The sequence below is a fragment of the Parus major genome, chromosome Z, assembly GCF_001522545.3.
Source record: "Parus major isolate Abel chromosome Z, Parus_major1.1, whole genome shotgun sequence".
NCBI classification, from domain to species: Eukaryota; Metazoa; Chordata; class Aves; order Passeriformes; family Paridae; genus Parus; species Parus major.
Window position 1 is genome coordinate 23128528 of NC_031799.1, and position 11363 is coordinate 23139890.

At 39.1% G+C, this 11363-nt stretch overlaps 1 protein-coding gene across 1 annotated transcript; it reads right to left on the reverse strand.

The window, feature by feature from the left end:
• Positions 1-3708: 3708 nt before the first annotated feature.
• On the reverse strand, positions 3709-11333 carry F2R (coagulation factor II thrombin receptor). The gene is made up of 2 exons (XM_015652201.3): positions 10905-11333; positions 3709-5203 (listed from the first exon to the last, which is right to left on the reverse strand). The coding sequence occupies exon 2, from the start codon at positions 5037-5039 to the stop codon at positions 4002-4004; it is 1038 nt and encodes a 345-aa protein (XP_015507687.2). The 5' UTR covers positions 5040-5203; positions 10905-11333; the 3' UTR covers positions 3709-4001.
• Between the last annotated feature and the right edge of the window lie 30 nt (positions 11334-11363).

Sequence of the window (11363 nt, forward strand, 5' to 3'; positions counted from 1 at the left end):
AGGAAAGCATCTGTAAAAGAAGCAGGCCACCTGTACAGGAGTCGAAGGGACAGATACGGCAAGCCAGTGGCAGCGGGCTGTGAGCCCCATGGGAGCATGAACTGGGAGTCCTGTGCCCAGGCATGGTGGCACCACCTGCACTGCTGCTCTGGGCACATGCTGCCCCATCCATGAGGATGAGAAAGCATACACAAGAACTTCCCAAGAATTGCCAGCTCCTGTACATAATAGTGTGGCACAAAAAAATAGTGAAGACACCAGCTTCCTAACACGAAACCAAAATGATCCAAAGGCAAGGACAGTGACTTTTCCAGGTCTGCTAAGGAATGAACAAGAATTTGACTCAATGTCATTCACTTTTATTTTAGTGAGGGAACAGCAGGACAGATTTTTATTGTAGGTTGATGTTATCCACTCTGACCTTGATGGAGTTAACGTTGTATGCTATGCATTTAGTGACATATTTTAAATGTCAGACCCTGCTTTTGAGAAGCTTGTTTAGACACTACAGGCACCAAGGCTGGTAGCATAAAGATAAGAAAAATTATTTCCCAAAATTTTGATGAACATTTTCACAGATTCTGTTTAAAATAAAGCCACTTACTTTTCCAACAAAGTTCCACTATCTTTTCACTTTTCCAAGCACACATAGTTGAGAGGGCTAATCAGTATTTTACAGTTCAGCATGATAATCAGATCTGGTTTCTAGTGGTCTCCTCCCCAACAAGTCAAATTACAATAGCCATATCTTAATTATTTTGTTATTCTAGTGCTCTCTAGTGTTGACTTGGATTATAACATGTTAAGTTTTCACCCTCTCCAGCTGTATTAGCTATGACTAAACCATTTCTACAGCACTTGCAAAATATAATGAAAAAGCATTTATTTGGGTTTTTCATTTTGTTTTTTAAATTTGCTCAGCATCTTGTAAGATTAAACTGTGGTCAGATCAAAAGAGATGAAAATTATGTATTAAAAAAAGGGCTTTATTTAGGAATTTATTTGAATATTGCACTCAGCATGTTAGACCCTTTTTATTCTTCCCACAGCTCTTGGAGAGCTCCAGTGCAAAGCTGTAACTGATGATCTACTACCTGGCTTGTATTTTCTTTCCATTTCTGATCCTGTCTAAAGTGGGGAGAGATCCAATAACCTGATGCAGTTTGCCTGGTGCTAAGCACTGTTAACAAACTTTGCAGCCTTGCTCACACTTCTGGCTAGGGTTCACCAAAACAGAGAAATAGAGCTTACAGCCAGCAGACTGTATTTTGTCTGCAGTCAGGCTGCAGGTGGCAGGCTGTAAGGCAGGTGCATGCTCAGCATTCTCTGATGCAATGCTTCTAGTGAGAACATACCAATCCCTGTAAAATCCTTGCCATGCTAAATTAAGCAAATCCTCCCAATGTGAAATTAGGTATACCAGTTAATGTTATATGAGGTATTCTGCCAACAGAAACACATCTTGCCTCCACCAGTATTGCTGCAACATGCAGTTGGCATAACTGGAAGATTAGCAAGCTTCCTTATGCATGTTTAGCACCTGACACATCCTTGTCTCCAAATGTTATATAGTACAGGATTGTAAGCTTGCTTCGTGTAGAAAATTATGCATCTTATCTCCAACATTATGGAAAAAAAGTGAAGGAAAGACTGAAGAGCAGAAGGTATGGGTAAAACAGCATATACAATGGTTTCACTTCTCTTGGTCAGATGTTTACTCCTTCCTCTTCCCCCTGAAACAAGCTGTTAATTTTCTTTCCCAGCTAGCAGTGCAAGGTGCGGTAAGCATGAAGATATGGTTAAGTTTTCCTGTTAATTTAAGCATGTCAGTCTAAATTGCAGTAGTTTCCTGGTTCAGTTTCTTCAAAAAGCTACCACCTTCTGCTTTGCTACATGCATCATATGCATACCATGCTCAGCAGCTCATAGAACCATCAATTCATAGAATGGCTTGGATTGGAAAGGACCTTACATAACATCCAGTTCCAAACCCCTGCTGTGGGCAGATATTCCTTCCTCTAGACCAGGCTGCTCAGAGCCCCATCCAACCTTGGCTTGAACACTTCCAAGGACAGAGTGTCCAGAACTTCTCTGGGCAAGTTGTTTCAGGTCCTCACCAACCTCTCAGTAAATTTCTTTCTAAATCTAATTTAAACCTACACCCTTCAGTTTAAAGCCATTAGCCCCTATCCAATCCCTGAAGGTCCTGATAGAAGTCTCCCTGTCTGTCTTTACCAACTTCCTTCAGGTACTGAAAGACTTTCAGTGTCTTCACCCCAGAGCCTTCTCCAGGCTGAACAACCCCAGCTCTTAGCCTGTCCTTGCAGGAGAGATGCTCATTCTTCTCATCATCTTCCTAGCCTTCCTCTGAACCTGGGCTAAAAAGCAGTCCCCCAGTCTGTAACTCCAGAGCCAATACTTTTCAGCCAGCAAAGAGCAGATGTCCATAGTTTCAAGATGGATTTAGATTTTGCTGAAAAACAAGACCATCCCTAATGTGATATTAAACAAAATGAGAATGTAACTTGAGTTACATACACACACACACACACAAACACACACACACACATATATATTCTTGACTATATGTGGTGTCTTAGGCTTGCAAACTACATATACCTGTATTTTTGTTCACTCACATACTTAAAAATGGCAAAACCTTGAGAACAAAAATCTAGAGAAACTGTGGTAATTCAATACTTAATCCTGTTTAAATCCATTAAGGAACAGACACAAACCAACAGGAGATCGTGGTTAGAAAGTCTCTCACTGTCACAATGTATGCAGAAAGATTAGGTCTCATATCACTCGTGCTGAAGACAGCTTTTTTCCACTGCTGTACTTCACATTTCTGTGGCAAATCCTATAAACAAAATTCTACTTGATTTCCATTTTCATATACAGTCCTATTATCTATAGGACTACAGTGCTTGTTTCTAAAACTGAATTTCTGTTATTTTTGCATTATTGTTCTTTGTAGCAAAAGACTGCTGCAAAGAATGAAGTTAGCTGTTGGTTAGCTAAATACCACAGCTATTTCCGTATATATGGACACAGTGTAACATGTGAAAAATGTCCCTGCTAGCAGGGATAAAGGATATTTTCAAGTCCTAAATATATGCATGATGACTAACCATGTGCTAGAAAAACGTGTTTGGAAACTGCGCAACGTGATGAATAGAGCTTTTCCATTGTATTTTTTTGAGAGCCATTGATTTATTGTGAAACAAAATCTCACAAATTTTTGTGAAACTGATTGTCAAAAATACCACATTCCTAACCAAAATGTCTAGCATATACTAATGGTAGGAACACCAGAAACAAGCTAGCTCCAGGAGCTGGAAATTATCTCCCATGTCACACACTGCACCAAGCAATAGCTGGGTTTTGGTTCCTCACATTAAGAAATACATACAGAATGTTTTGAAGTGGAATATGTAAAAACATGATATTAACAATTTCAGTGTCCCAAGATTCAAAATAATGCCAAGAAAATAATCTACTAGATAATTCTAGAAATAATGACCTATAGGAGGAAAAAAATCCAACCAAACAACAACAAAAAAAGCCTGGAAAGATATTTTCACTTTTTTTCAGGAATGACTGGATGGATGGAGTGATTCCATATATAAGAATTTATTCAACCTGATAGATACAGTTCAAAATACTAAAATGGGATTTCTACAATAAACTGAACAATGCAAAGGATTTGTCTGAAAAAGGTTTATTTGAAAAACACTTAACAACTATTATTAAGAAATTATTTTTCCCCTCTACATTAACGTATTTACATATACTATACATATTTATACATATATCTATGCACACACACATACAGAGCTTTAATTTGAATTGTGTATTACTACATTGGATTCATGGATTCATTCATAGATTCATTGTATGTATTGTACAGCAACTTGGTTTAAGGTTTTGCATTCCTTGGATATAACAGTCTTTGTCTGCAACTGTGTAAAAATTAAACACTTATAAGATACATTATCTCAATGGATTGCTAGTAATTTCCTGTAGACACTGTTATTCACATTAGTAGTCAACGTAGCCCTTCTACTACTAGGAATAGACATCAACTGGCCACTGCTGTTACTGCTGTTAGGATCAAAAGTCTTTTTACAATTGAAGAGACTGAAAAATTGTCTCTGATACTGAGAAGAAGCATAGTAGTAAATAAAGGGGTCAATGCAGCAGCTAATGCTGCTGATAGAAACACAGAGTAGATAGGCAAAGTAGAGATACTCTAAGCTGTTGTCATATGAAAAATGGATATAATGAATTAAGAGGAGAATATTTGTGGGTCCAAAGCAAATAACGAAAACAGAAAAAACAGCCACACACAAGAGCAAGGCACGTGTCTTCTTGTTCTGCTTTGCAACAATGTTGGAAGAACTAAGACAGCGAATGATACACACATAACAGACAGTAGAAATTATAAATGGCACTATGAAAAACACAGAAGAGAAGACAGAGAAGAAGTGGAGGTAATAGCCATGAAGTTCGGATTCTCTCAGCACATCGTGGCAGGTAGTTATGTTTAGCCTGGGTATTTCCATTGTTTGCTCTCGTAAGAGAAAAGGGATAACTCCGGTTATCGCTACAAGCCATATGATGAAACAAACCAGTGAGGCACGAGGCAGTGTACGCCACCCCAGGGACTGCATGGGGTACACCACTGCTAAGAAGCGATCAAAGCTTATGCTAGTCATAAGCATTATTGAGCAGTACATGTTGCAGAAGAAGGCAGCAGTGATGAAACGGCACATCTGAGGCCCAAAAACCCAGTCATTTCCAGAAAAGTGATAGACAATCTTAAATGGAAGCACACTTACAAAGAGAACATCTGCAAGGGCCAAATTCAGCATGTATATCACAGCTGGCTTTTCGATTTTCATCTTTTTCAGAAACACAAGTATGGCTGTAATGTTCAGAGGGAGACTCAGCACAAGCACTAGGGTGTAAACTGAAGGAACAAAACGGGTCAGCCACGGACTAGTGAGGTATCTTGCTGTTTGAACTGACATCATTCGTTGTTCATGTAGGAATAATCCAGTCTCATTGGTGGCTCCTGATCCAACTTCCAAGTCGTTTTCAGTATCACCGTCAATAGGTATATGATCAGCCTCTGGACTGGAAGAAAAACGAATGGAAAAACTTCTGATGCCTGGTATGCTGCTGTTATTTGGAAAGCCTGAAAAGAAAGAAAGTATTAATAAACCAATATTTAGATGGTACAGGGAAGTGAAAACATCTTTCAAGAAGGAAAGTTAAGATTACATTAGGTAAACAAAATAATAAGGGCAATTTCCAATTCAAAGCACAGTTTGCCCATGGGTCAGCCATTTTATTTTAGCTCTTCCTGCTACAGTTTTGGGTAAGATGTCCTCCTTTGTCTCCTATCTCTTAGCTTGAAAGCTTTTATTAGTAGCGATTCTAGCTATGCTCTCTTTGGCCAACTTTAGCACAAACACAAGAGAGAATTTGCCAGCCTCCAGCTGTCCTGGCCAGACCCTTCACACATTTTTTACGAAATGAGATGCTGGCATAGATACTAGTACTCATACACAAAATTCCCACTAGAAGTACTGATCACAAAAATCACAAAAAGTGCAATTAAAACATCATATTTTTGAAATATTTCTGAAGGGAGACATCTTACTCAACCTGAAGGCTCCCATCAAGAGAGATGGCAGAGCAGTTTTCAAGGCAGACATGGATCGACCTTTTGCTTTTAACAGACAGGTAGCCACATATGGTGCTGGAACATTTTCCAAGTTCTATATCCTAACCCACGTTGTGCAGGATAATGTGCGTCTGGCATACCCCTGGGGCAGGGTTCTGAAACCTACAGCTCCCTCTACAGCAAGGTCTTCTGCACCATGGTTTGGTAGCTAAGTCAGGACAGGTTATCTCTGCTTTTTGAAATGTTGTAAGACAGGAAATCAGTGTGATAAAGCATTAAATCTGTGGCAGGGGTTTATTTATGTAAAAAAATAAAAAAACCCCAGCCAATCAAAAATGCTATTTAGGCATTATTTCAGCAAAGTTGTTTGTATGGAGAAATATTTTGTATGACCTACCATTTTCAGTTTTGGCTTAATCTGTTTTGGCATAGAGTAATTCAAGTGTACTGTGGGTAGACAGACGTGAGAAAGTTACAACTACTCAATTAACCGGTCACCTGTTTGGCTGTGCAATTGATCTTTTGTTGGATCTTAGACAAGTAAAATAAAAATAAGGGAGTCCTAGCTCAGATCTGTGAGCTGAAATGGTAATGATTCACCTGTGTAAAATGCTGCTTGTTAGAAGCAATTACTTGCTCTATAGTAATTGAAACCAGTTTTTTTAACCAAAGCATCTGAGGGAGGCAGATGGCAAAGAGAAGAGTGGCTGCAGCTTTAAGCAGCCAGTTACCTCCCTTTGTGCACAGGCAGTGAGAGAAGGGCCCTATCCAGCATGGATTTTTGTGAAATTCAAACTAGAATGTGGGGGGAGATCAGAGGACTGGTAAGGCAATTTAATGATTTTATTTAGAGGGGCTGTGCTTTATGTACCATGCTGTGTCACAGCAGCATTCTAGGGGCACAGAAACAAAAGGGAAGTGTTTGAGAGAATAGTTTTCATATGCAAAGTGACTAGATTGCAACCTCTGCCGGTAGCTGGGAGCTTGTTACAGAGACTGTAGTAAGAATAATGTAGTTTGAAGCAGAAATGACACGAAGTACATGAGATTTGGTGATTGCACAGAAGGGCACTAAATGCATTTATACAAGGGTCTTTTCTGTCTTTTTAAAGAGAACAAGAACAGCAGGCTGAGCTATAGAGCCTTAATCTGTAACACTTTTTTGTAAATTTAGTCCAAGCAGTTGGATGGCTCAAAGAGTCAGCTCCCAGCTTGGCCGTTAAGTTGCAGAACAAGTCCTTCTAGCTTCAGCTGGTGGCTGACATCAAAGAGTTAGGAGATTTTCTGTATTCAATGATCCTGCAATAGAAATATGTCACAAAGGACACCACTGCTCTTCATCTCTTTTGGGAGGATTATAACAATACTTGAACGAACACCCCCTCTCCCCAGATTTCTTATGCCCAGAAGTTAGTCTCCATAGTGAAGACATCAATAAAAGCCAGGAAAAATCTGTACCTATAGTATCTCCAGTACACACAAGTTTTATGAATTTGAGACTTTGATTTCCAAACCAGAAAATTACTGAAAGAGAAGACAGTGATAATTGTCCCCCAAAGGTCGACATGTCCTTCTTGCTTTCTCCACCACTGTAGAACAGTGTGGAGAACCAGACAAAAAGGTGACATGGTTCCATGTGAGGAATGCATGTTTTTGGGAACAGAAGATATAAACAGACTTGAACAGAGAGAGGATAAAGCCTGGAGTTAAGAAGTGGGTTGCTAAGATTACCACTGTGTAATATGGTAACTGAGGCACTAGCACCTCTCTCATCTCAGTATCCCTGAACTGTGAAGGACGTGAGCTGTGCAATAGTTTCACACTTTTGAGAACTAGCAAGCCAACCCTATCAGAGCCACTCACCCTTAATGGCTAAGGTTAAGTCTCTTAGTGCAGATGCCATGGGTGATAACCTGACCCACTTCTCGTTACAACTGGGAACAATATAAAAATATGTCACAAGAAAAACATGCTATGATTGGTACAGGTATGTTTTACTGATGACCAGACGTTGTCTTAGCTGTTGCTTATAGTTAATTGAACATGGCTAATAATTTTAATTACATCCTGAATTCTTGGAGATATCTTACAAGTTTATTAGATGAAAGAATTTAGAGTCACTTTTACTCCATTACAGAAATTTTCTAAAAATATAATCCTATTACAATAAATCAGAACAAAAAATTATAAATAATTTAAGTTTAGTTAAAATTCTCTGGAACAATATTCTAATTTGGTGAAAACTATTTACTTTGTATGTGTTCTTTGTATAAGCAAAGGCTTTCTAAGAGCTGAACTCAACCTTCATTTTGTCAACATCACCTCCATGCTGACTCCTGTTCTCAATCCATGTCCCCATCTTGAACTTAGATTACATGAGGTACTACTTGCAAGCCAGCTTTGTGGGAAAATGTAATGAGGCATCACACCTGCTATTTCTGTACCACTTGATAATATAAAGAATAGTGACTTCAATTTTCTTGATGAACCTAAATTTAATTTGAAAGCTTGACAGCCATGTATCAGTTCTTATCCTTTACCAAGCTGCTTGTATGATAGTGTCTGCATAATTCTAGGAAAAAAATAAAAAATGCTCTCCATTCTTTCTGAAACAGAAAGGAAGACAGATTCTCTCCTGAGGTTTTGTATGCCTTTTGTGCCAGTGTTTATATGAAAAAGATAGAAGATAGAGACATATTCACAGAAGGGAACAGGATGAAATCATGTCATATTATTTCAAAATATCGTAATGAACCGTCACAGCAAACAAAAAGGTCAGTATGGGAAAGAGGCATTACATTTAAACTGGGTGATTACAAGACTGTCAATATACAGTAGTTCTACAGAAAAGGTTTTGAAACTACTGATAGCTACAACTACACCAGAATGTGTGAAATTATTTTTTCTATCTGGTTTCAAGCTATAGATACCATTTGTCTAAAACATATTTCACTACAGCTAAATTATTTTTTATAATTAAAATAATCTGTTAGGAAAACAGAAGTAAAGACCTATATAAAGATCACAAATATTCAAAGGGTCATCTTATTTTCCTAGGCAGTCATCCAGTCCTTTTGGAAGAAGTCAAGCTTGGTTGATTTCTACTTTTATAACAAATAGTAACTCTGTCGTATCAGCAATGAGAATAACTGCTCTGTCAAAATACCTATAAAATTTAAACAGGTATGAAAGAACAAGATTAGTAAACTATGAACAAAGAAATAGTAGGATAAAACATCGAGGTTTTATCCTTATGGTATGTGTAGTCAGGACACTGAATGATAAGCAGTCTTTTCTTTGCCTCCAACAAGTACTTCAAAAGGCAAAAATTACAAAGAATCAGTACGACACACAAGTTGCCCAAAGTTTTCTTTTAGTCCCTGTGATTTTCTCATCAGTTCTCCAACAAGGACATAGAGAAATTACATAGAAAGCTCAGCAAGTTTGTGATTGTTTAATTTTAACGATCCACAATGTGCTATTTTCTATCAAGTACTGCAGTAATTTTGTTCATCTCACAATTAGTATACACATATGCTGCTTACCCTGACTTTTTTTTTTTTTTTTTAAAATACAGAGATATGTTGTAATTTCTTTTCATGTCTACTTTCATATGCAAGGGACTACTCTGCATACCACTCTGTGAAAGAATTAGACAGCAAAAATACAACAGCTTTGACCAATCTTAAAGAGCACTCTTGAGCTCCACAACAAGCTTGAAAAATATTTCTGTCAGCCCTAAGTATGGACAGAATGTTACAAACTGGCAGACTTTATATCCCAAGGGATATCTTTCTATGTGAGACACTAGAGAATAGGCTGCTACACAAGCCAATTAAATATCTTCCCTGTGTGCTGCTGGACAACAATTAATACTGATTTCTGGGCATTACTGGTGACAGCTGCATACGAGCTTATAACAGATAGGTTTCTTTTATCCCTGCTTTGTATAACTCCAAGTAATAATCATCTAGTGTCTAAATTACTCAATGGCCCATAAATTAGGCATGTGAAAGCAGACTGTGAAGTGCATGCCAGACACATCAATGAACAAAATAAGACACAATCTTGTAGGAGTGGTGACAGTTATTTGCTGTTAAAAAAATAAAACTGAATTTTTATGAGTTCACATCTCCATTTATACAGAATTCATTATTAGATTACACAACTGATGTAGCAGCAATCTGAACACATTTTCTTGAACTATTGTTGTCTTCAGCTGGGTGTCTGCTCCTTTTTACTCTCCTTTCTCATCTCTTTAACTACATATGCTGGCTACAAACTGTAACATCTATCTATCTTGCCAGCAGTGTCCCAAGGCAGGGAAGTCTAGACAAATTCAGACCTCAACAGCACCTGGTCAGATAATCAGTAGGCACTTAACACCAACCTACTGCCAAAACTAGTGCTTTTTCACCTGCCCAAAGGAACAGCTCAGGTCAGTAATGTGGTAACTGTGCATAGTGAAGGATGGGGAAAAGCAGGAGAAAAGCTGCAGGCCAAGGCCAGAGAAGACCTCAGGACACAACAGTGCATGGACAACAGGAACCAAGTACATTGTGGTAAAAACAAGGAAGGTTATCTAGGACAGTGGGGAAATTATATTATTACTATGGGAGTGAGCACAAGAAGAGCAGAATGATGGGGTTTTGTTAGTTCTGTTGTGCATGAAGCAACTGGAAGAATAGCACCCAACAGTGAAATCTTTTTCCGAGCATTAACATGTTTCTTTTATACCACCACTGCTTTTCTTAAAAAGATATTTTCCTTAGGCTTTCCATATGAACATGATTTCGACAGCTTCATTCCTGCTTGTCCTTGTGCCAGAAAGTTGTCTAGCAAAAATTACTTGCCCTCTTTGATGCTTTCCTCCCAGCACAGTTACAAACACTAGGTGTATCGCCTTTCAGTTTAGCTCAGTAGTCGAAGTGTGCTATGCTCTGAAATTTCCTCTTATCTGCTCATCCAATCAGCTGTTTTACGTATGTAGGACCTGAGGCTTTATTGCAGGCCATCTCATGGGACTAAAGTTATTTCTACAGCAGCACTATCACCACTAGCTGACTGAAAAAAATCTTAAACTGAATCAAGCAAAACAGTAAAAAAAAAATCCCGTGCTAATCTCTAAATGTACAATCCTTTGTACTGCTGTACCTCTACCGTAAGGTGTGAAGTTACATGCACTCATGTCCTCTCTCACCTTCCTTACCTCAGCATCTCCATCGTCCAACAAGCTCTGAGCTGGATGGATCCATGGACTCATCAGTCAGAGTGCTGATGTTGCTATTGGTGAAATAACCGCGAAAGTCATCTATCTACTTGGGGTGGATATTCTTAACTATTTTGTACTGGCAGGCCTTCCGAAGTTTGTACCGCCTAGAGATTCAGCTCTCATTCCCACCTCTCACGTTGTTAATGAAAAGTTAAGAGAATCCAGCAGAGAGAGAAGTCTCGCCGATCTGGTCCGTTCCACCACCACCTGCTACTGCCTGCCCGCCTCCTTAGCTACGGCGTCACCCCAAGCCATCCTTCACCGCCAAGAACAGCCTCCCCTAGCCACTCTCATCAGCACAAAAGAGCCCAGGAAAGCTCGGCCCGAGCTCGCACTAAAGCCCCCAGGCGGGAGGCGCACGACCCGGCCGCACGGTGCTGTGCCTAGGACGGGTTC

Excerpts from the sequence above, each read along its gene's own strand:
- F2R (XM_015652201.3), bottom strand. The coding sequence starts at position 5,039 with ATGATGTCAGTTCAAACAGCAAGATACCTCACTAGTCCGTGGCTGACC.